The sequence below is a fragment of the Sparus aurata genome, chromosome 5 (genome assembly GCF_900880675.1).
Source record: "Sparus aurata chromosome 5, fSpaAur1.1, whole genome shotgun sequence".
Taxonomy (NCBI): Eukaryota; Metazoa; Chordata; class Actinopteri; order Spariformes; family Sparidae; genus Sparus; species Sparus aurata.
In genome coordinates, this window is record NC_044191.1 from 30,622,608 (window position 1) to 30,648,444 (window position 25,837).

Sequence of the window (25,837 nt, forward strand, 5' to 3'; positions counted from 1 at the left end):
TGTGTGTGTGCGTTTGCACACAGTATGTGTGTAAATCTGGCATCAGCCTGTGTTGGAATCTCCCAGAGAGTATCTTCCCCCAGGTGTCACAGTATCATGATAAATGGGCTCGGCACCGCTGAGACAACCACAATGCCCCACAGCAATATATTTCCATAACTCTTCACTGCTTTGGAGAAATATATGCCATTCCTTGATAACACGGGGGCACCATTATAACACATTATGGGATAGACCTTTGGCTCCGAAGGCTTATAAAGATGGTTGACTAAGTTTGGGACTGGCTTTTGATATATCAGAAGGCAGATGCTATAGGTGGGGTTAAGAATAGTGCATTATATTTACAAAACATACCACATTAGAAATTAAAGATGCAGTGTGTGCAGGTTATTTACGACTAAATCATATGTGAATCAGACTTGTGTCCTGAAGCTAAGAATTACTCATTACTCATGAATGTAATCAGATAGTTTTCCGTGCTTTAAACCTCAGAATATCAGCAGCAGAGCCACATTACAGTCACAAACTATGTGTGCTGTGCCCTGATTACCTAAACTGACTGCCAAACCACTCAGCTGACTGCTCAGCTGAATACGTCTGCCAAAACTGTCAGGCCCAATATTTACTGTATTTAACACTCTACTAACCCAGGATGTTTGAAACAGTTCGGCTCACATGATGGCAGTCATTCACAATACTTCATGACTATGTATCTGCAGAATGCTGTCACTGGTTAGTTGGTGACTGCTTTCTGAAAGTCAAATGAAAGGAACATTGATAGAAGTGCAGCCATAGTTTAGAACTACATCTTAGGATCATTGACACCTGTAGTTTGGTGCATTCAGTCCATTTGGGAAAACAATCATACTTTATTGAATTTAGTTTTGGTCACGTTCCTGTTCACACTGATGAAGAGTAAACATGAAGTCACACAGACTGACAGGCAACACGTTGATCCGACAGTTCAGGTGATTGTCATCCTGCTTCATTAGTGCATCACCTAGACCCACGTGGGGGAATCAAACGCCACAGCAGCTTATGCAGTAAATCGAACGCATGTTATGAATAATAAGACAACAGGTCGACACAGGAGGACACAAAGGAAGCATCTTGTTCAGTCATGATTCAGGGCTCATTACTGTGGGATTGCTGTTATACACTTTTTAATGGACTTTAATGAGCTGATAAAATATATTGGAGTAGAATACAGCACAATGGTTTTATCAGCTTTTGACCTATTAATCAGCAAAAATATCCACCGTGATGTGAACACCTTTCACCATGACACGATTTCACATAAATACGTAGCCTCTGCTACAGATGGATTAAGATCGCCTTCTGAACAGTTTACAATCAGCAGGTGGATTTTGCAGTAATTTATTTAGCTTTTGAAATTGTGCAAAATTCACAAATCCACCGTCATAAAATCCGGTGTTGGACCGCCTGCTTTCACACCACATACAAACCGCAACAAACTTCATCTGGAAGCAGACAGAGACCCACCTTTTCAAGCGGTTCGCAAGAGGGTTCGATTGACAGCTTTCACACTAGCCTTAATGAACCGCACCATGGTCTATTTTAATCAAACTGAACAGGTTAGCTGTGAAAACATCTTCACACTCTGTTCTTAAAGGGCAGTCAGCTTATCAAACTCTGTGAGAAACTGGAAAATAGTGTTTGCTTTAATTAGCTTTATTCATTGATCTAAAAATAATATGTTTACTTAATAAAGCAAATGTTTAGCCTTGAAACTCTTAATTATTATTATCTAAAGCATGATACTGAGCCTTAAAGTGAACATTAACATTTTCCACAGTGACTGATTTAACTCTTCATGGCTTCATCAACAAAAACATTTTGTTTTTGTCAGCATCTTAGTAATGTAAAACAGACACACAGTCTCCTTGAATGGCATTTGCATGTAATTTCTGTTGCACTCCTCGTCTCTGTCCCTCCGTCTGTTCATCTCTGTCTGTGTACACAGCGGTGGTCATTTGCCAGACCAAGTATCAGCACACAACAAGGTACACATTGTACAACACGCTGCTCCTGATAAAGAAAAAATGAAACACCCTCACTCGAACGGTCAATTCATCCTCAGCTGCAACTGTAAACAGACTCTTTTGAGAAAAAAAAATGGGTCCCTTGCAAGCGTTGATTACTTCATATTTCTTTATCTTGGCGGCGTTAGTGAAGCAGCAGCAGCTGTAACCAATTGGCAGGTTGATGAAAATTTATAATGAGGGCACAGAGAAAGATGGTTAGCTGATGCAACCTCATTACCTCACAGCTTATGTTGATCTGCCAAGTTGGACCTGCCAAGTTGACTGTATTTTTTTCAAGGCTTTATCTAGGGAAGGTTGACTAATCAGACTCTTTCACACTCTACTTGAAATAAAATCATTAAGTTGTGCAAAGTCACACCTGGGAGCTGAGCAGTAAAGTCACACTTCAATGTTAACCACTGAATAGCTCTATTATGCTTAACTGTAGAGATTTGCCGTTCACTTCTTCAAGAACATTGTTTCCTACACTCGAATCCAAACAGCCACAAACGAAAACACATTTTGTGTTAATGTGTATTTTAGACGACTGGAGGCTTGAATACATTGCATGATGACATAAATGTCCGGGTGACTGGAATCAATTCACATATCTGTGATAACCTTAAAAACAAATGACCTTTTATCCGATCAGTTGTGATTAAAGGTGAAACAGTCTTCTTTCAGTGTACTCGTCTTTATCATTCATATTTCATTGTCTTGCACAAAATCAATGGAGAATAGACAGCATAGCAGATCCTGCCCCAGTTCATCCATAACTGCCATGGACAGCATTAATTCAAACGCAATAACAGTCCGCCCCTGTATTAGCATTGAACAAGGTGATTAATCTGCTTCAAATCTGCCTCAATCAATAAAGGATCGACGGTCTGAGAAGTTACAATATTGCTTGAGCACTTACGGGATGAACATATTAACTCAATGGATTCTTTTGCACTCGCTGTCCATGAAGTTCAGGTGCATGTTTTGCATACATCACAGGACGTTTCATTCTTCTTCCAGCAGAGAAACAATATAATTACATGGAATAAATTGAAAAAAGGCTTGAAAAATTACAATGGATAAATATTTAAGGCATGGATAAATTAAAAGACAGTGCATGAGGTGTGCAAATAATGTGCGTAATTACTTACTCGATCAATTAATCTATAGAGAAGTGTATTGTACTGGATACACAGTATGACTGACACTTATCATATTATACCTGCCTCCTAAATTAATGGGTTTTCGAGAAAGCTTTCTTCAAAAATGTACTCTTATTATGCTAAAAGCTATGAGGAATTTGCTCACATGAGCATGAAAATCTTTTTCCTCCAGTTCAGAGAAAGATTAGGTAACTCCCAACAGGAGCTCAGAATGTATCCTCATTTTGCCATTACTGCCTCTTGAAGAGTAAAGTAAATTTACTCAAGCACTTAACCGCAGTACAATTTTGAAGTGCTTGGACTTTACCTCAGCATTTTCGTCTTATGCATACCACTTCGTCTCCACTTAACTTTAGATTATGCACTCTAATGTGTACTTTTACTATACTATATATTTTTTTACAGGTTATTCAGTAGTCTATAAACCTGTGATCATCTGATAAAACAGGATGCACTGTTACACATAAAACTACTGTTTATGTATAAATGCATCGATGATCATGATTTAATAATGAGATATGGTACATTTACTTTTAGTACATCTAGTTACTAATACTTCTTTATTTTTACTTCACTAACATTTTGAATGCTTTAACTTTAACTTTAACTTTTTATATTGCTTCTGAAGTAGGGAGAGTTTGGTAAAAGGTTGTTGAATGCGAAAATATCTGAATATACCATAAACATAAGGACAATGAATGTGTACAGCAACATGAATATGCACACATACATGTCACTGTGAGTATCAGTTCAGCTTGGTTCCTGCACTCAGATGTTTTTAGCAAATTTCCTAAATGTCTTCAGTCACAGTTGAAGCACCCTAATACATCCTGCCAAGTTGACTAATTTGACTCCTTAATCCAGGTTATAACCTCCATGTAATCTTCTGACAATTAACTGTCATTCCATGTGAATTAATCCCTATCCCTGTGACAGTTAACTCCTCTGTGTCTCGGTCAGCTGAAATTAAGTACTGTCATCGTCACGCTCCCAATAGGGAAACAGTTTTTTTCCCACACTGCTTGACCTGAACGGGAAGAAGAACAGCCACTTCTGATTTCCTCTCACTTGAGGAGCAGCTGCTCTAATGACATATCAGTCTTAGCCCCATGAATACATGGACTGTAAAATTGAAGAGAGTGCCATCACATTTATTTCCCCCAGTTTCTTCTTCAGGCTTCAAGCGTCTGTGTCCCCCTGTAGTTAATTGCGGTTCTAAGCCGACGCGATGCCCTCCCTGTCTATTACGTCGCGCCTGGCTATGTCTGAATTGTCTGTGTTGATGTGAGTCACTCTGGGAGAGAAATTCAATTACCTCCCCTCTCTACCCAGTCATGGCCCTGCCCAGCCAAGCTGAAGTATGACTGATATCTGAGGGAGAGGGGAGAGAGAGAGGCAGAGCGACAGAGAGAGAAGGAGGGAATACATTGAATGAGTGTGTGTTTGAGAGAGAGAGAGAGAGAGAGAGAGAGAGAGAGAGAGAGAGAGAGAGCGAGAGAGAGAGAGAGAGAGAGAGAGAGAGAGAGAGAGAGGAATAAAGAGCAAAATACTGGCAAACATAAGGAGGCAGTAAGATGGAGAGACCGTTTGAAAGACTGAGAGGCAGGCACAGACGTATGGAGAGAAACAGGGGAAGCGGACTATAAAGATGCATTCCCCTGAAAGCATCTGACATTCACCAACCAAGCAATTTGTCCTTGATGGAGGTCTGAACGATATGGGCGTCACATCCCGGAAACACGATTATTGGAAGCTGTTTGGTTTTATGAGACATCAAATAAAGTTCAAAACAAATGGATCGAGTTGTCGTGCTCTAAACTCAAGCCTCCTAAAAAGAGTCTCATCGCTTTGCATGTAAATCTTTTTATTTATCGAATTTTACACAATGTTCTATTATTAATTTCAATAGTTGTCTCGGTATGAACATCAATCACTGTCCGATATAATTTATATCATACAGCAAATTATGCTGGGCTGGACAACCTATTTTTTTTTTCCTATTCAAACAAGTAATCCACCACACTGTTAATTTTTTTTTTTTTTTTTTTTCCCCAATAGCAGGGAACATTTTTGTATTCAGAGTAATGCAATCAGAGAAAAGTTTGAGATGCAATCAGTATTCTTTGTTAAGTATTTAGCAAATTCAGATTTTAATTAAACACTGTTTAAAAAAGAAATAGAAGGGATGTGATTATAAAAGTGTTTTTTGGACTTTGTAGACGAGGATGGACATGTGACACATCAAATAAAAAATAAAATATAATTATAGTCAGGAGTGGAGGTATAACAATACAGTGGGTCTGCACCCACCGGTGCCCCAATTTCTGAATGTGCCCGTTCCATGAGAGCATGACTCCAAGACCAAAAGGTCTTGATCTAGTTTTTATAAAGACACTCAAAAGGAACAAGAGGACATTAAAGAGGAGATGAAGAGAAGACAGCTGAAGATAAAGATGATGAAAAGTGTAACCAAGAGCACATTAAGCCATCTTTAGATAATTTAGACACCATCGGGATGAAAAGGGGACACTTTTCCTTTGCAAAGTGTGGCAGTCAGGGCCAAACGACAGCACACATGGAGATTAAGATGACCCAGAGACCTATTAGACTGACAGTTTCCCGTAGTCAGGACATAGTTTCTGTTTCATCTCTTTAGCCAGCAGTGTAGGAGCAAGTGTACTCTCGTTATAAGAGCAGAAGAGCAGAATGCTGATAACAGACCTCAACATGACCTGTGTTTTTAACAAAGACTCCCCATGGTGTTGACTGAGAGCACTACCCGACCTCAGCCTCCTGCATAACCAGACCAATGATCCTCATCATCTCCTCCATGGTCCACACACTAAACCGCTCCAACTTTCTTTGATCTTCCAGCCTCCTACAGTGAGCATCTAGCCACCTAAATCAGCTCAATTCAGTTCATTTTCCCTGCTGTGGGACCGTTCTCTGACACACTGCACATGGAAGTCCAGTTTGTGCGACAGCTACTGTGCTAGCCAAAGCTAGTTAATGCTACTTTTCTTTCTTTATCGGCCTTTGCAGACGTCAGCCAACTGACACTAGCAAGAGAAGGGAAGGAGAGGCAAAATGAGGCCACATATACAACGACAAGATGTATATGCTCAGAACTGGTGAGTCGACCATATGAGAAACTTGGATCTTGAGCGTAGCAGTGAGCCTCAGACACGGGTTCTTAATGTTTTGCTCTCAACTATATGCTCTTATTTGATGTACACAAACGGAGCACATCTCTACTTCTGTAAAATGTCCATTAATGAACAGCAACAGTAGGATAGAAAAGGTTTGAATGTGTTCAAATTTGGTCCACTGCTCTTTTTGGGAGGATGCAGCAATGCTTCCTTTTTCTCAGTGTCGGGAAAAACTGTCTTGAGTCTGTAATTGAGTGATTGTATCACACACAAGGGTTCAATGGACTCTACAGTCTCACATCAGCAAGGGTTCCTGACCCAGCCTGAGCTCTCTAAAAAGACAAAGAAAGCTCCCCAAAAACCCGAGCACAGACGGAAAATGGGAAGAAACCTCAGGAGAGGCATTTCAAAGAAAGATACCCCCTTCATGAAGCTGCAGCGGGATCTGTGGACAGGAAAGGAAGGAAATATTGATATACAGAGAAGTCAGGGCAGTAATATGTTTTTCATTGTTCAGTCTATACCCAAGCACATTGGATTTGAAATGAAAAAGTGGCTATGACTTTAAAGTGCCGATTTTCAACTCTTTCAAGTGTTCACATATACTGTATATGAGTAATGCAGGACTCAGAGCTGAATTTATACATAGTCTCCAAAATCTTTGGACAAGGCAACACAGCATTTCAAACTAAAAAGCAGGGTTGTTTTGTTTTTTTTGTTTTTTTTTTTTACTGATGAATAGTTTAATATTCTTGGCCCTTCTCAATTTTTCTGTTTGAAACTTGGGAAAAACGAGATGTGCACTTGGAGAGTGCTAATCTCCGCAATAACCAAAAGTCAACTCTTTCATGCAAATCTGAGATCATGTTCACTATCTATGTCTGGTTATATCTCCAAAACGATTAGAATTTGTCACAAGTTCACAGAAAAGGGACCTTAACGCAAGACACACAGGCAGACAACTGTATGAAAAGCAAGCTTTTAATAACAAAAGCTGAAAAACAAAATCTGTGAAATACAAAATGCAAGGACCAAGCACACAAGCTAAATGAAGTACAAAGTATCAAATCAAAAGGCAGTGGTACAAACCAGGAACAAGACGGAAAATCAGGACTAAAAAGCCAGAAACATACAGTATAACAGGAAGATGGCTTTTTCATAAAAGTAATCCATTACTGGAGAGATGTCTGTCTTTTCCTTTCCTTTTGTCGGCAGAAAAATAAACGAATATCCCTGAAGCATTTGCTCTGTTTCTGTTTGTCTCTCGCTGCTCAGCAGGTGGCTGCGTGCCAGCAGAAGGTAAACCTAAAGTAGTGTCAGTGCGCGTGCGTAGCCGGCTAATTCAATGTCGTGAGGTGGCAGAGAGGACAGCATTAACTTTGTGGAAATATTCCCATTATTTCTGGGCAAAAAAGGACAAGAACAACATCATGGTGAAATGCTAGTCGTGCTTGGAGGAGAAGTGCTTATTACAGCACAGTTCACCATCAGATTGTTAGCAAAATAATCGCTGTAAATGTTAAAATGTGTCCGTCATTCCTATTATTAGGCAAGTAATACTAGTCCTGTGCACATAGGGTTTAAGAGCATAATTGATTGCATGCTTATGTACGCTAGGTGTATTAACATTTCCATGGCCACACCTTGGCTTAAGAAAGAAGCATTTCTATATCGTGTCAATGTTACAATTTTGCTGCTCTTTACGTGAAACTACTGCCCCGGAGTGCTCCATAATGTCTGCTTTCTGTATGAAGTTTGAGCAGCTTGCCTCACGCTGCACCCTTCAGCCGAGTTTCATGAAAATCTGAACAGTATTTCTTTTGTAATCCTGCAAACAATCAAACCAAACCATAGCCCTTGGTGGAGCGCCTGACAGCACAACAGTGGGAGGCGGAAGGAAGGTTTTTATGTTAAGTCAGTGGAGGAGAGATCATCTATTCAACCATTTACCTGTGATGATGTCTATCCCAAACATCTGTTAACTATGCCACAACAGACAAAAGCTGTACGCAATTTAAAGGCCAGTCCAAACTTTCCCCAAGTGAAAAATCAACAAGCAACATTGGACAGTTTTCCTCCCTCAGCCAAGATGCTAATCTTTACATCTAGAGCTCAAATTGTGCTCAACTTGACACACACTTTGGTGATAAGGTCTGGATAAGGTCATATTGACAAGAGGGAGAGAAGTCATTACTGGACAAATACACAACAGTTACATCTCCTGTGGCTGCCAAAGGGATGTCGCTTGATAGTTTTCCTCATATTTCATAGCTCCTTAGCGGTGAATTTAGATAATCAAAATGGCAGACTGCCAGCTTGTCAAATACATGTCTTGGAGCAGGCTGCATTTTGCCTTGGCGTTTTTTATTCATAAGTATTCCCACTAAGTGCTTTTTGTTGTTTGACAAGGCTAAGCTGAGGCCCATTTTCACCCTGCTGGGAGAACAGTTACTGGAATCAAAGCTAGATCACAGTTGTCACAATGCCATTTCACTGTGTATTACCATAGCATGGCACCAGCTCCAATAATCACTGCTCCGTCAATAAAAGGGGACAGCAGAAGGCTCAGAATCACCACAATGAAGTGATCCATTCATCCCAGGGTAACAATGGAAAACGGGGCCAGGTATGTTTTTTTATTTTCCCCTGAAACTTTCGCAGAAAATCCTCAGTTAGTTACATAAAGAGATTCATGTATTGTGTGTAAACATGTGAGGTGTCTGGTGAGACGTAAAGATTACACCCAGTCAACATACTATTACTATAAATAATACTATTAAATGTGCTACAGCCTAAGCCTCTCGCTCAACAGTCTAGGAGCGTCTGTTCTATCCGTGATACATTTCATTATTACGGAAAAATCCACCGGGGATATGCACTTATATTATTACAAGCAAGCTGTGCTCATTTTCTTGTTGCCGCCATTATGACTGCAAAGAATCCAATCATGTCTGATACGTATAATGTTTACTTCAATGGAAAGAGGAGAGAATTATTGCTTTGAATACCACCTCCACCGCTGGATGTGCCTTCTATAACCTGTGATTCCAGTTATTGTTGGCTATATCAGAAACTAAATGTTCTGTCACATGTAGATTCAGCCCCACCCACGTGTTGTCACCATTATGAAAATAAAATTGAGTGCTTGTCACTTGTGCAGTGGTGTAAACTGAGATCCAGCAGTAAGCCTCAGAGAATATGTCCTGCTGGATTATTAAAGTCGGGCGCTGTCTATATTGATTGGTCCTGATGCCCTTGAGGGAGTCAGGCTGTTTAGTGGTGTGACGGGCACAGCGAGTCATAAACACGGCGACAGGATGTCAATGAGCCATAAACACTTCTATAAAAACTATCTCTCCCCGGCGCTACTGAAATTTGTTTCACATCACATAAACATGGAGGTGAATTGACGCGTTTCAGTGCGTGCATTTTCCCATCATCCCATTTGTTTCGAATAATCACTCTACTGTATTCAAGAATATAATATAATAGAAAAACTGAAAAACTTCAATAATTTTGTCCCAACACTGCATGTACAAACGTGTTGGGGGGTAAAAATGAAAAAATACAACAAATATAACAGTGATACATGACTCTATATAGACACAATATAAAAGTCAGAGCAGCAGATTGAGTAAATTTGACCAGAATTACTGTGACAGGAAGATGATACAACACCGAGTTAGCAAGCTAATGTTTGTGATGGATATTCTGTAGAGCGGGTGGACTTGCTGGTTATGAAGAAGATGCCTGATGTCTTGAGAAGCAGCGTTTATTGACAAGCTTGATCGAGGGGGGTAAAAGCGATCAGTACAGCGTGCCAACCACTACCACTCTGACAAGCATCCCTGAACAGTGGTCAATTCAACCCATCGCTGGATGTCCAGATAAAGTAGTCTAATCCAAATAAGAATTAATTCCAACTGTCTCTCTATCTCGTCCTAACCTCGGTTTCCACAGAAACAAGATTTGTTTGTCAGTCTAATCAAAGACAGCTGCACTGAGCTGAGACACAGATTCAACTCTGCAGGCTCTCCTGCTGTATGCAGATCAGGGCCACACACTGGACGATGCCTTTGGTCATTGTCCTAAGGGTCAAATCCAAATAAGGTGTTGGTCAGTGACTTGAGAGGTCACTGTTGAGTGCAAAATTAACCTAACACAGAAGCGAAGAAGCTCACTAATTAAGAAGGAAAATTCCTTCAAACTGTGAACAAGAGACACTTAGAAAACCGTTTCACACGTCTATTCTAGCAGCAGAGCAGGGAGGGTAAAAGTGAGAGCAACGCTGAACAAAAATCATCAAGTTAGGAAGTACCAGTCCCGCCAGAGCTAACACCTTAGCAGCTAGCACTGGTGAGTCACACCTCGTCACTCCTGAAGCTGTTTCTGCCTCATGATCTCAGGCCGAAACAAACCAAATGTATCTTTAGTGTAATCTTGTCAATCTATAAGATAAAAGGAGCTGATCTGAGAATATAATGCTGCATTCCAAGAATGTTGTGATTTGATAGCTGAAACTTCCAACATCCGACGAGTCATTCGAGGTGTAAGACGACAAAAGTGAATGAAAAACTTGGCATCCTAAAAACTGAAACGTATCACCTTCATTATTGTCAGATTTATTGCAGCGCCGATGTGTCACACTGCACCTGTTTAAGCCAGGTGTGCGTAATAAACTGAAAAAATTTGCGAAATACTACTACTAATAACTAGTTAGTACAGAATAAATACTGTACATAGGTTTTGTAAAGACACTGAGATGATAAGATGCCCTACAGACCAAAATCAGACAATGAAAGGGAACACGAAGTGGCATATAAATTTGTCTCTCACAAAGTGCTTTGACATGCACTGCTTTGGAACTGCACCTCCATTCAGCACCCTTTTGATTCATTCATTTTTTTGTTCAATTCCATTTCACTCAGCTGCTTATCTAAGTTTAAGCAGGGTCTCTCTCTCCTGGTTCTTGGGTGTAGTGATGTTGTGGGACGAACAGCTCTGAAATTCAGATATCAAATACATCATTCATACGCTGCACCACGGTTCAGCCGGTTGTATTCATGAATATTCAGCGCAGAAGCATTAACTTAATAGGTTCATGCTTTATATCAAACAACAAATAAGCACCGATACACCAAACTACTTCAGCACGGTTATGACAAACCTACATATTCACAGCAGCTTTTCCTTTTTTCTTTTTTTCCCCACATATTTTAACCACCGTCTTCTGCCACATTGCAACTTTCCAACTTCTGTAACTGTCAAGTTAAGCAGCCAATTGACTCCTAAACCTGGGTCACTGCAGTAAGGAACAGACCTTAGTAAATAGTGTGCACGGTCTACCAGTGAGCCACAACGGCACTTACCTTAAAAAAGTAATTTTAGCATCTGCCTAGCTACCTTGTTTACCAAATTCACTATTTCATAATATATGGTAAAATGCATTACACCCGTTCTGTTAATATGAAACCGAAACCCATTAGCAGCATTCTAAGGCAACATTAGCATGTTTACACACTGGGCATGTTGCTATAAAGGTCCAACATTTATGCAGAGTGCTGAGCTAAACAACATTCAGAAACAGTTTTAGTGAATACCTCTAATATACATTACATATTAAAGTTAAAATCCATGAAACACTGCGGTATAACTTGGCCATGATGCCGTTTTTACTGTGTTGGTTGTTGATGTTTGAATTCTACCGTTTGAATAACTAACATTGTCAAATGTGACTGAATTGTGGTTGGTGTGTTACTCCAAAAAAAAAAAAAAAAAAAAATCTAATTCTTATAAACAAACAGAACTGGCTGCCTCTATTAGTGTAGATGCAGCCCTGTGGAAATCAGCACATGAAGAAGAATTAACGATGTCAACAAGGACAACAATCTGGAAGAGAAATCACACACACATGCACATGAACAAGGAGAACAGAACAAACAGTGTGTCTTCATTTGTTATCACTGTGGAGACAGAAGTGGTGCCAAGCCTCACGCCGAGGGAGCTCCCATGAGAAGGCCTTGGCAGACGCAATATAGTGGCAGAAGGTGTCCCAGACCTCGCCTCTCTCTCCGCCACCATCTCACTGTCTCGACCTCTCTCTCTCTCCCCCCCTTTTTTTTCTGTCTTGGAGACACTCAGACGAGAGCCGAAAGACAATGTGTAATCTGCTCAGCAGAGCGTACGGCTACTGGTGCGTCATGAATGAATATTGTGTGGGTGAAGATGAATTTAAGCTGAATTGGTTCTTTAAAATCAGACGGACTGAGGAGTTTGATTCAGAAATAATGTAGAGCTCAGCTTTTACATCTCCTATCACGCCCTGTGCTCAGTGGATTATTCTGTTGTGGTTTTAAAAATTATTACTCTCAGAGTAGACATCATGTTTTTTAAAGGGAAATACGGAACTCTCTCCATAACTTTAGTGTGATCTTTAATTGCAAAACTGCTGATAATTACTGTACAAATTAGTGTATTAGCAATAATTTTGTTGCTGTGTTGGGTAATTATTTTCTAAAGAATAATACTCTAACCTTTGTGACTCTTACAGTAATAAAGGAGACAAATCATGACACAAAATCTTGTAACAATTTTTCTGAAAAATAATTTCCCCATAATTTTACATAGATGTTTAATTCTTACCAGAGAAACTTGCTAACTAACTCAGTTCAAATAAGTGCAATACGGTCACAAAGATGCACACACTGCAGACTGAGGCGAAAGCTACAGGTGCCTAGCCAAATGTCAACGTATTCACAAGTTCATGATTCATGTAGATGCTGTGTTATTAAAGGGGCATTATTCTTGTATTGCAGAGTAGCTTACCTCGTGTTTGCCGTTTGCATACTAGGAAAAAAAACTGTATGTTTTTATAGCATAACCATATTTGGTTGGCTACCATAGAAAAAAAATATACTGTTTGTATACAGGTTAGATCTGAGCTTTATTGTTTGTAGTTTTGAACAAAATGTTTCACTTTTACAAGAAACAACAGTTTTAAGTTTAACTGATGAGTCTGGAAAATGCAACACTGTCGAGTACAGAGTTTGGCTGAGCTTGCTGAAGTGAAAACTTCCCAAATAAAAGAAAAGAACAGAATCACCTAAGCTAGCTTACATGCTGAGTAGCATCCAGCACTGCTCCCATATGAAACCACTACAGAGTGCATATGCCATTCCTGAACAGGGCCTTATCCAACAACAATGCTGCTCGTTAGTCATTGCTATAGCTTGGCCTTGCATGTTTACAACATTAGGCAGTTAGCTACTAGTTTGGTTTTTCAAAGACAATAAAAAACACAAAGCACTGCTCTCACTGATGCCAAATGCACATCGCTTCTGCATGTTTAGTAATCCAAACTTCACAGGAATTCCCTGCCTGGTTACAGCTGCCAAGGTATAATTTAACAATCACATTTGTGGGGAGAGATTCTGTTAAACTTTGTTTTGTTTAAATTTGTTTACATGCTAATTGACCATATCCTAACAAATATAGAAAGAAGACAGAAAGAAAGAAAGAAAGAAAGAAAGAAAGAAAGAAAGAAACTCATCCTACATGAGCCAATCCAAGCATCATATTCTGTTAAAAAGAAGCCAAAGAGAAATGTAAATTCCCCGGCCCACCAAAGCGGCTGCACGTGAAAGGTGTTCAGACAACATTAAAACGGACACGGACGGACACACAAAACTGAACAAAGCGTGGAGAGACATAATGAGGCAAAAAGGTGGGACTACAGCCAGAGCACCTGTGTCCACGGCTGGGTGTAATCACTGCATGTGACAGTGTAAAAAAGAGAAGACAAACAAGACAATCTGTAATTGTAATGATGCCACAACATATTGAAAAACCCAACACAGCTGGTTCTCTGGTGAACACCGTCTCAACATTCAGCTATCTGTCCAACAGCATTAAAACATCCGGGGGGGGAGTGTTTATTTAACTCCTCAAAGAGCTGGACAGATAGGTTTGTTTGCTCATCTTGTGTCTGCGCGTTTTAACAGAAAGGTTAATAAACATTTCCTGCCTGCGAGTCAAAATAGCCATTAGCACGTAAACCACAATACAGGAATTCAAAACCTATTATTTATTCAACCGATGTGGCTGCAAGGGGTTTTAATCTATTTATTTTTCCACTAAATCCGACTGCAGAGGTGACACTTTTCTTTTCAACTAAAAATTTGAAAATATACTGCACTTTTTTTTATCGGAGCTTCTGCATTATTTTCCCAGTGATGTTGCGTTGTAATATATTGCATGCATAATAATAAGGGGATTTACAGTAGGAACAGAGGGAGGGCTTATATCATAACTTGCTCCTGGAATAATAACAGATGCCTTGTATCCCAGTGAGCTTATTGCACCTTTTGAAGCATTTGTTCTAGTGATTGTACACATTACTTCAACAGACATCCTATATATGCTAATGAGATTACAGGCATTTAACAGAATTAAAATGTTTTGCAGCTGCATTTGTTAACAGCTAACCGTATCATCGGAGAGCTACAAAGTCGTAATCACCTCTTTTATGTAAATTAAGCTGTTTTGCACAACTCACACACACACACACCGGTTAGTTATTCATAGAGGTAGTAAATAATGACTATACTGACAAATCAATGACCTGACTACTGAATGATGTTATTAGGATGGAAAACAGATATTGGATGAGTAGACAGATGGATAGACAAGACAGACAAATGGGCAAATAAGATGCCCGCATGTGGCAACCCATGCGCCTCTGAGTGAGAGCAATGTGTGTGTGGGAATTACAATGATACCTTCGTGAGATGGGAGAGATTTGTTTTCTCCGTGCGAGCGTTGCACTTGCCCTGGGTGGAGGGAAAACAATTCCTCTTTAATGGATCCCTATAATGTTCCAGTCACAGTCATTAGGGACTCCGACAGGCACCATATTTAGAGGAAATCTTCCAGTAATTAAAGGAACCGCTTGCCATTGTGAAAAGGGGGCTGGCTTTAATGGGAAGTTCTATTAGTCTGTCATGGTGAAGCCTAATGGCTGACCACCATACCATCATTAGAAACTCTGTCTGTTTGTGTGTGTGTCTGTTGGCTAATCGTATAATTAAATGGACTATGATTCATCACAGACAAGTAATGGGTATACAAACCTTTTCTTCCTACTCCCCCCCCCCCCCCCCCCCCCCCATTATCTATCTCTGTCCTTTTTGTGTTCTTATTTCAGCTGAGCTGAGCTTCTGTCTCTGTTTGATTTACGCACTGCCTCTAAAGCTTGCCACACACACTGTTATTCCTCATTCTTCGTCCATCCGCTCCCATTTCAGTCTGCGGTTCCTTGCTTCTCTCACCCCTCTTTCATTCTGTCTGTCGCTTTGCATCTCTCTCACTCTCCTCTTGTCCCTTCCTCTATCATCTCTCCATCGTTATCCTAATGCTTTCATCCTTCCTCCTCTTCTATTCATTCAATTTGTTTGTCTCCCCGGTGCTGTCAGCATTTTCTTTTCTCCCCATTGCCCCCTCTCCTTTCTCAGTCCCCCCTCTGCTCATTATTATCTCACAGCAATGCTCCTCTACCTTATTTGCCAACCGTGGTGTTTTCATATACTGTTAGCATATGGTGAACTATCTTTACTATACAGAAGTCATCAGTATTTGTATCGCCTCGTCAATCCTATAAGATCCAAGCAGATGGTTTCTTTTCATGAAGTGCTGATGAAGGTGTTCTCGTCTGAATAAAAGCCACAAGTGTGTTGATGATTTTAACTCCTTTCTCACTGCGTTGATGAGGAATATTTTATTTCTAACTACAGCTTCGAGTAGTTTTTCCTCCAGTTAGAGCTGCACAATTAATCAAAATATAATTGAAATCAAAATGTTGGCAAGTGTAATCACCGAAGCTGCACATTTTTGATAAAGGTAAAATGTGTCACAGGATTATAGTGAATGAAGTTGTGTAGTTCTGCAGAGATGCACTGGCCTATGAATGACGTTCTCCAGATGCAAGAGAAGATGTTTGTTTGCAAAAGATGCCAACAGTTGTTGCATCACCACGATTTTCATGCAAAAATGCAAAAATCATACTTCCCGATAAATCATTTTGCAATCATAACATCAGGCATTACACGTTTAAGTGTAGCATATATATTCACAACAATATCTCCAACATTGCAGGTTTTCAGTCCGCTAATTTGCTATACCAACCATGTTTTCCTACACTTCAAAATGAAACATTTCAGCAAACTGACCCGATTTTCAAATAATAATGTTCGTGACCACTAAAAGCTCAGTCAAACTTTCCCCCATAACACGTCATTTGCAGCCATCCATCTTGATCTCATTCAGTGTATTTTCAATTTTACCGCTCAGGTTTTGGTTGATGAAGCCATTTTAACACAAAAGTAAAAGTTACAAAAACCGTCAGAGGACTACATTTTCAGATCCATGGTTTCTTATTGGATCCCGACAGTGTGCTCCCCTCCCCCTTGTGTTTGGTATCATCCCACAGACATCTTGTAAGATCTGCTGGAGCAGATGGCCTCTCCTCATGAAACTCTGATGACAGCACAGTAGTCTGACTCAACAGAGAAAAGGCTACCAGATTAACAACCAACTCCATTCAAGTGGAATAGCAACACAGGTGCTTGGCGGTGAGCTGGAATGTCCTGCCCATAACCATCGCTGTGTAAAATGAAGGGTCTGCCTAAACGATGGGCCCAGTCAGTACACAGCATGCAAGTCTTAGTTTTTAGATGCAGACCACAAAAGAGTTTTTTGGTTACCAACGTAACGCAACGAAGTTTGAAATAGTGTCAGTGACCACGAACAATGTCGTCAGCATATGCAAACATACTCAAAGGGCTACACTGACTGGCTGGTTGGCCAGCTGACAAATTGGTTGCCATGGCTGTTATGAAAAGCCTGGGCAGAGGTGATTGGGTCGCAGTATCTGAGTCTGTGGTCGAGAGTTACACTGAGGGGCCAGATGGGGTGGCAGTGGGGGGTCGGAGTTGCCACCCTCAGTACTTCATCAGAGCAAAAACCAGAACAGAGAGGTGATGTCTTTGTGAAAATGATCACATAACTAAAGCAAGTTGTAACGAAAATTCAACCTGACATACTGTGGAAGCAATATGAGATATCCAATTTTAAACGTAATAGGGTATGTGGTATACAAAGTGCGGACATAGTAAGCAATCCAGTACAGCAGCCGTGCAGTAAATATCACAATTGACTGGCTTATAATGGTACATTCTTGCTGATATTGTGTCATAAGCTAGTTGACAAAACATCATGTGTTGTTTTACTCCTGTCACCAATGTGGGAGGTGAAAATGAGGTACCTCAGAGGGAAAGCAACACATTTTAAAAATTAGTATTAAGCTGGCGATAGACACTACGCTCTTTGTCTACCTCTAGTCAGTTTGTTCCCGGATAAATGAAGGTCAAATTAAGGCACAAAGGAAACACATCTGCCGTTGGGCAAGCCAAAACATGAAGAGGCTTTGTTTTCCCTGGCCACTGTCCCCAGGTAATGGTGGAATAACTGGGATGACTGTGGAAACGCCACACCGCTGAAGATAAAGGACCCTGTTGATAAATGAGGCAAAGCAGCCGAATAGAGAGTGATAGGAACTGAGGTAAAACAACAGTGAATGGATGGGCATTTAATTAATGGGGAGTGCTTCGATGTTGTGTCAAAATCTGTTTCCCCGTTGATATGTGTTTCCCCAAACCAATGGACAATAGCCAGACTGCTAACAGTAGCCAAGCTGCCAACAGTAATACCACAGGGAAACACGTGGAGGGGGGTGGAAATTAAAAGTTGTCTATTTTTTGCTTCAGATAGCTCTGTCATTGTAACAATTTCTCATTCCTGTTTGAGAAATGTGACACGTTTAAATGAACAAGTGATTCAAAATGGGCTGTTGGATTGCCCTTGACCAGCTCATCAACTCCTCCTGTGGTTGCTCACTGGCCAAAAGCATACTTTAATATTCTGTTCTGCATTTGAGTGTGTGTAGTTGAAACTGTGTTCTTTTTGAGAAGAGAAAATAAAATCTAAATGTGCATCATTTCAGTTGACTTCATTTTTTTTCCCCAAGTCACAGTCATTTGGTTTTCAGCCTGCAAACAAGTCCATTTGTATTAATAGGTATTCAAAACCCAGCCAGGAATGCACATCTGCTGGGGGTCAAACCCCTGAGTCTCTGCAGTGGTGGCTGATATCCACTCTGCTCCACATGTGTGCCCCCCTGGCTAATGTACTGAGTCTTTTAGGAGTTTGGTCCAGGCTGAGAAGTCAACTTCAAATTCAAATAAACTTGAAAAGAAATAAAGCTCCTGGTACACAAAGCACTTGGTATTCTGTCCATTTCCTAACTGTACTGAGACCTTAACAATGACTAGTGGGCTCTCTGACACTATGGGAGCAAGATATTTTCATTAGCAGAGGAGCTGAAGGCTAAATTTGAAATGTGAGTTGTATACTAACAAGTCTGAAGAAACCCCTTGATCTATGGCAGTGCCTTTGAGCTTTTTCAAATGTCATAAATAACTGGAATAAAGAATTCATTCTCTTTTTTTTTGCCGAACCTGCACGTGAGTGATGTTTTTAGGCAGACAAAACAACCATCTCTAAAAACAACAACAACAACAGCACAGTAATAAGTCTGCATACATTATGAAGTATGAAGAAGCGTTGATAATATAACAAGCCTTCTGTGTGTTTGTGTGCGTGTGTGTGTGTGTGTGTGTGTGTGTGACAGCATGTGAGACTGGTGCTGTACCGGCCCAGTGTGTCCTCAGTAGGCCTGTCAGTCCCAGTCATCTTTACCTGAATGATGCCACCACAGCTCCATCTGTCACCAGAAACCCGGGCCAGAAGATGAAAAATGAAGAGAGAAAAAAAAAAACCAGACGTGATGAGGCAGAGGGTGGAGGTAAAGAAGCTGTGAGTAAAAAAAAACAAACAAACAAAACTAAATTATCAGGTTATAGAAAGAAATACAAGCTACAGAAAAATATGGAATAGGAAAAAAAAAAATGAGAAAGGGGTGAGAACATGGTTTAGAGGAATGTGGACATATTAACTGTAAGATAGAAGAGAGAAAAGGAAATATGTAAAAAGAAAAAAAACATGGTCTTCTCATAGAGGAAAGGAATATTACATTTTACCGCAACAGCATCCATAGGTATGAGTTGTTTATTGACTGACGCCTATAAAGCGTCTTTGAACCCCATCTATTCTAAGGTGGAGAGACAGCTTTCGAAGGATTTCATTTCAGATATCAAATCAGCTGTGAGCAAATATCTCTGAATGCGTTTCTGGGGGGAAAAAAACTGCTTTTGAAAATTCCCTGCCTAGCTCTGTGTTGCTGACTTTCTTTGTCTTCACACTAGTGAAGATCAACACGCCCTCTGATGCTGGGCAGCCTCAAAATCTAAGGTTGTACTCCTGGAGGAGCATATCATAAAATAGTGAAAAGCAACATTGATTTTTCTGCATATTTTTTTTAAAGTCAAGGAGTGATAATACATGAGCCACCTTTCTAACAATTTTCCTGTGCAAGAGTGTGAACCATCAGTGAATAAAACAAAAAACACCATACAGGTACCAACACAGAACAATATGTCATCACTTTGTGAAATTGCTCCACCATGTTGCCTCAAAGTATCTCCATAAAAGTTCAAATGGTAATGTGACCTCGTGAGTGATCCTCAGTGAGTCCTCTAGTTCTTAGAAGCTTTTGCACACACGGGCCTAGATTTTCTGTGCCATCTAAATCCCGCCTGGGCTCCCCGTCTGCAGATCTTAGACAGAATCTCAAGGATCTGAGTGTGAAGCTCAAAAGCCGAGCTTACTGATGTGAATCAGCACCATCTGGATAATGTGGGTCGGGAGAGTCGGTGTTTCTCTATTCAGTCAATGCAGTCATGCCAACTAAATTTGACTGTGTCAAGCGTCAGTGTTTTACTGTAAATGAGCAGGTTAGACTCATGTTACACATGCACTCACATGCATTATGCACACAGAAACAAAAACACAGTTCTTTTGTAAAGAGATTCTGTGACATGAACATTCTCACAGAACATGCAGCACAGAAGACATACAAACAGACACACACTACTTAGGATGTAATTCTGTCCTAAATGTAACCACCTTTGTGAAAGTAAAGGTCATGGTTGTTACGCTAAGCCTTTTTGTGAGCGCGGGAGGGTGAAATTGATTTGGCGTGTAAATGACAGAAGAGCTAAGAGATCATCTAAGGTCAACTCGTCTTTTCCTTCTTTCTCAATCACTATGATAATAATCTATAAAAGAGAAAAAAGGATTCTACAACGTATACTGAACAATTACAATAATATCCACTTAACACACATTTAACACATTGTCATACCTCAATGGCATACAGTAATAAAGCCAAACTAAAGCCTTTTTCTTTCATTCCCAATCCAATTTTGAAGTCATAAGTAAAATATAAAACACAAAAATGGCATGCATTGGTGTGCAGCACAAAAAAAAATGTGTATTCTCTTTTTTCTGCCTTTGTCTGCATTATTCCACATGCAGTCTTTAAGCCAACTCTGTTAAAACAGGAGAATAAGAGCAAAATGTCAGCCTGAGTGGAAATCTGTCAATCCTTGATCAACTGCCCCAGTAAGAATATTACAGGGTCACAAAATGACAACAATTACCAGAAACATGGGGGGAAATTGGAAGAGCAATCGTGTCAATCATCCCTGAGAGTCCCTCGTGCTCTATCTTTGAGCTGTAAATGGTGCCACCTTCTTGATTACTCCCAGGGGAATAGAAATGTCAACACCATTTTCTATTTCTCATCCGTCCTTCTTTTCTGTCTTCTGTCTTCAGAAAGATATGATCATATCAAGTTTCTAAATCACATGTAGACAACTGGCTTTAGTGATGGGTGGACCAATGCTCTGAACTCAATCTATTCCTTTAGGTTCCCTCGTAATGATGGAACAGTATTTCCTCTCAGATTTTTTGGGTGGGGTTTTCTGTACCTTCATGATATTTGAAGCCGCAGCAATAATTTCGTAGAAGCAGGTGCAACTGCAAAATGTGTATAATGGAAAAACTGGAGAAATATCACCTGAATCTGCAGCTTTCTTTGACTTTATAGAGCTTTATAGCAAGTTTCAGCTGTCAGGCCCGCAATGTTTTGGTTTACTCTCATTTCTTAACTAGCATCGTTTTTCGGTGGCAGCAGTCTGAGAACGTTTTTCAGAGAATAAGCCCCTAAAAACCTGCTGCACACTACCTCATCAGCACCCAACAGCAGACAGACAAACAGTTGGGGAAATATTTGCCGCAGGAGTTGGTAAAAACCGAAACAGAGGAATGACAACAAATGATTCTTACTTAGTTAACGATCAATGTAAAAGGTGTCAATGTTAAACAAATATCAGTTATTGCAGCCTTAAAATGCATTTTGGCCACAACAGGTCGGGAACATCTTAAAGGAAAATTCTTAATATCAGGGATGGTAGAATGCCAAAAGACAGTTGTCACCAATATTGCAACATATTGCATCAACACAACACTAACGAAAAAGATAGTTTATAAGATATATTTACTCCATGAAGTCTTCTGCACAACAGCACCAGGGCCGATGTCCTTCACATTATGAATACTTTTCATGAAGCAAAAGTCTGTCACAGCCACATAACTGGTTTATCTAATGGTGATTATCAGACAGGCATCTCCCAGACTGCTTGGTTGTAATGTTTCCGTGTATTTCTTTTACATAAATGCGTATGTTTTGAAATGAAGCGAGGAATATACTGTTACAGAATATTAATATGCTCTTTACCCAAACTCTGTCTAATGGTGTGTCTCTCTGAACAAACTCATTTTGAGATTGATTCACAGGGTTGTATCTGTTTCTACAGCTCGACTCAAGTAGCCTCTTGGTGCAGATTCAGAAGTCATAACAAATGCAAATGCTTTGTCAAAACAGAAAGTGCAGGAGCTTGTTATGGTGTTCAATCATGTTCACAAAGTTTTGTTATCAGTTTGGAGGAAAGCAATTATTTCTTTACTATCATTTTCTTTTAGATAATTTATTGACAATATCAACTTTGACCCGTGAGCCTCAGGAACCTGCTAGCTGTGATGCTAATGTTATACAATGTTCCCATGGTTTACATTTCTTTCTCCGTACGCATTTGTAAGAATATAATCTTTCTATTGTTTTGATATTCCAATGTGATTGTAAATTAAATATGTTAATCTATAGACTAAGAGATTAATGAATTAATGAATTAATGAAATAACCAACAGATTAATCAATACCGGATCAAAAACAGCAAAAGCAGTTTGCCCCTTAACCAGAAATTCTTGCATTTGGATTCAATTTGCACAAGTCTCTTGTTCTGAGCCCGAAAAAGATCCCTCTTCCTCTCTCTCACTTCCTCCTTCCCTCTCTCATCGCTACTGTATAGATCACAATAATGTTAGTGGTGACACTCCCTTCCATGGTCATTCATCTGAAACAGAATTACATAAGCCATTTACCACCCGGTCTCCATGATGGATGGCAGGGCCCCCAGCCAAAGCACCCAGGCCTGATCGCTCCGCTTTTCTCAGTGACAAATGTCACCAGAAAGACATACGACACCTTCCGATTTCCAACTGTTTTAAATGAGAATATGTTTGCGATAGGGAAAGTGAGATATAAAAACACAAAGGTCTTGAATTACAGCAGTATGGCTATATTTTTTAGCTTTCTCCTCAATTTTGCTCTGCGCTGGAATATTTCTCCATTTCCTGAGAGGCCTGAGCGATTGTCATGTTTTGATTGATTTATCTGTACAATTAGATGCTTGTCATGCTCTGTCGATGTGTGTGTGCGTGTGTGTGACTGAGTGAGTGAGTGACTGAGTGAGTGAGTTTCAGCTTCTGTAAACCATGTAAACACAGTTTAGTGCACATCCTCCGTAAACATCCAAACATTGCTAGTGCCAGGCAGCTAATGGCAATGGCATGACCAGGACAATTAAATTATTTACTCCCCTCTCAGAAATTAGTCAGCACTGTGGAATATTTTGAATTCCGATTAAAGACAGCTCAACAGAGAAACAGAACGTCTCACTCAGCAGCTGTCTGCAAACTTGTTGGTTTCACTACAGCAATATTAAGAGCTTCGTTTCAATGTCAGGCTGAAAAACACTCAGGCTGAAATACAATCGTGTCCTTCTGTCAGGAGATTAAGTGATTTAAAGCAACATAAATAAATAAATAATAATCTAAATAATACATGTAATTTGTTAAGATATGAGAAGAAGCTTATTCATGTAACGTACTGTATAACGCCGTAGGCTTAAGCTCATAATGGCGCCCGGTGAAAAATAGTTGTTTTGCTTCCTTGACAGTTCATATTGAGCTGGGTTTTCTACTCTTATTACATGGTCCTTTTATTAAGCCATGTCCTGTGTGTTTGTGGAGTCAAAGTAAACTCAAGCTACTGTACTTGACGGCTTCTTATACAACTGTGTTGATTTGACATCTGACATCATCTCATATCGACTGCAGGCTCCTGAGTTTAATCAAATAAGATATAGGCAAATATTGCAGCGTTGACTTTATCATACTGTAATTAAACTTGCACCCCGACTGTCGTCTGTAAGTCACTACATGGCTGCCAACATTGACCATTACTGATGATCGTGTTTGGGATTTGTTTTTCCATCTATGTCCTCCAGCATCTATTTCCTGTGTGTTTGTTTGTTTGATTAGGAAGTGGACATATTATTGGCAAAACACTGACAAAGAGCAAGAAATGGACCTCCTCTACTATGTTTGTAGGTATATAAATACTGCAAGTTTGAGCAAAGTATGATAACGTGTGTGTGTGTGTACTTGTATTTACTCCGTGGTATTTGGGACAACTCTACATGTTTCTTGTTTTTGGCTACACAACTCTAACATGCTCCAACAGTCATAACTATGCTCCATGTGTCTGATTCAGATTGTTGTGTCTGAGTTTATCAGTGCAGCCACAGGTCAACCTCTATCACGAATAGCAATGTGGCGCTACAGGCTTCATACTGAGAACTGGTCAGACGAGACGTCCTGAGGGCTTTTAAAAACAGAGTTTTAATTATACCATGACTTTTCATAACTAAAGTGAACAGTGTCCTGAGGATGTCAATGTCTTAAACGTTCCAATATTTTTTCACTTCATTAACTGTAAGCCAGTGTAGAATACTAAATCATAGCGCAGTAGTTTCATGGGTACAAGATAACAAACGTTTATGTGGTTGTTTTTGAAACAACTTGGGGATGTCTGTGAAAGATTTAATCAAGATAACCACATCACATAATTGGGCTTTGACAATGCCAGTCGCTCAAATTACAGACTGCAGGTAGAACACAATCCTGATGACTTCAGATGTTTGTCAGACTTAATCAGATAAATGGGAAAGTCTTCATACATGGAAGCTGTTGCTGCCTAACAATCTTTACTCCGCCTTCCAAACATTACAAGATAAACGATACAGATAAAGGATGTGTCACATAGAAAACAATAGGAAAAGAAAACAATAGAAAAGGAAGACTGCCCTTACCAATTAAAATTTTAAAAAAAGACAGGGAGCTGCACATGCAGAATGCTTTAGAAGGGGTCCAAACAGATTTGTGCTTCAGTGAAGCTTGATACATCCTGTACTGTTCGTGTCCTCAAGCTGTGGTTCACGGCGAGTCACAGAAGCGCTCGGGGAAAAAAATCTCCGGCCGCCACGCTGCAGCCATGCGCCTGCTTCAAAATGGAATCAGGAGTTTATGTGTTTATAAGAGAGGATTTGACAGTGTAGGGGCCCAATATCACTGACAGATCCATCCAGAGTTATGAATGTGTGTGTGTGTGTGTGTGTGTGTGTGTGTGGTTATGGCGACAGATCTGACTGCATGTATTGCTGGCAGATAGAATTTAGACCTGTCTGACAAATGATTTATCGGTGCAATTTTACCCAGCTGTCATTGCGCTTTATTCAGTTTGACATGTTTGTGTGAATGCATGTGCGTGTGTGTGTGCATGTTCATAAGCACCTGTGCTTATCTGTATAATGCACGTCGGTGTACTGTATATGTGAATGTGTGTGTGTGTGCGTGTGTCTCTGTGTGTCACCTTGGCCAGCTAGAGGAAAAACTGTGATCTAACCAGAGGCACATTTCCTAAACTGATCACTACTTTAGTCTAATGGACAGAAACGACTCGTGTCATGTACAGTAGATCTTTATTAACTCAGATACATCCCACTTCACCCATTTTTCATCTTCACTCTGTAACTCATTTTTATTACCAGGAAAACCTCATTCATTTTACTTAATGTGATGCTGTTAGGTCCAATTTCCCTTCGCGTATCCTATTATCGTTTCCTATGTAACTGTTAATAAAGCCAGGGATAGACAGAGCCAGAAGACAACAAAGTGTATTAGCAGAATAACTTAAATAAGGCTGTTTAATAAATCTTCGAGACAC

The 25,837-nt window shown here is 40.0% G+C and overlaps 1 protein-coding gene across 2 annotated transcripts in view; it reads right to left on the reverse strand.

Moving 5' to 3' along the window:
• The window catches only part of LOC115581182 (netrin receptor UNC5C-like), a 382,877-nt gene that overhangs the window by 307,677 nt on the left and 49,363 nt on the right, over positions 1-25,837 (reverse strand). The window contains exon 2 of one of the 2 annotated variants that reach the window (XM_030416078.1): positions 19,168-19,192. In XM_030416078.1, the coding sequence (XP_030271938.1) occupies positions 19,168-19,192 (25 nt within the window). Of the gene's footprint in view, positions 1-19,167; positions 19,283-25,837 lie in introns of both variants that reach the window. The other variant, XM_030416077.1, reaches the window with a different exon arrangement.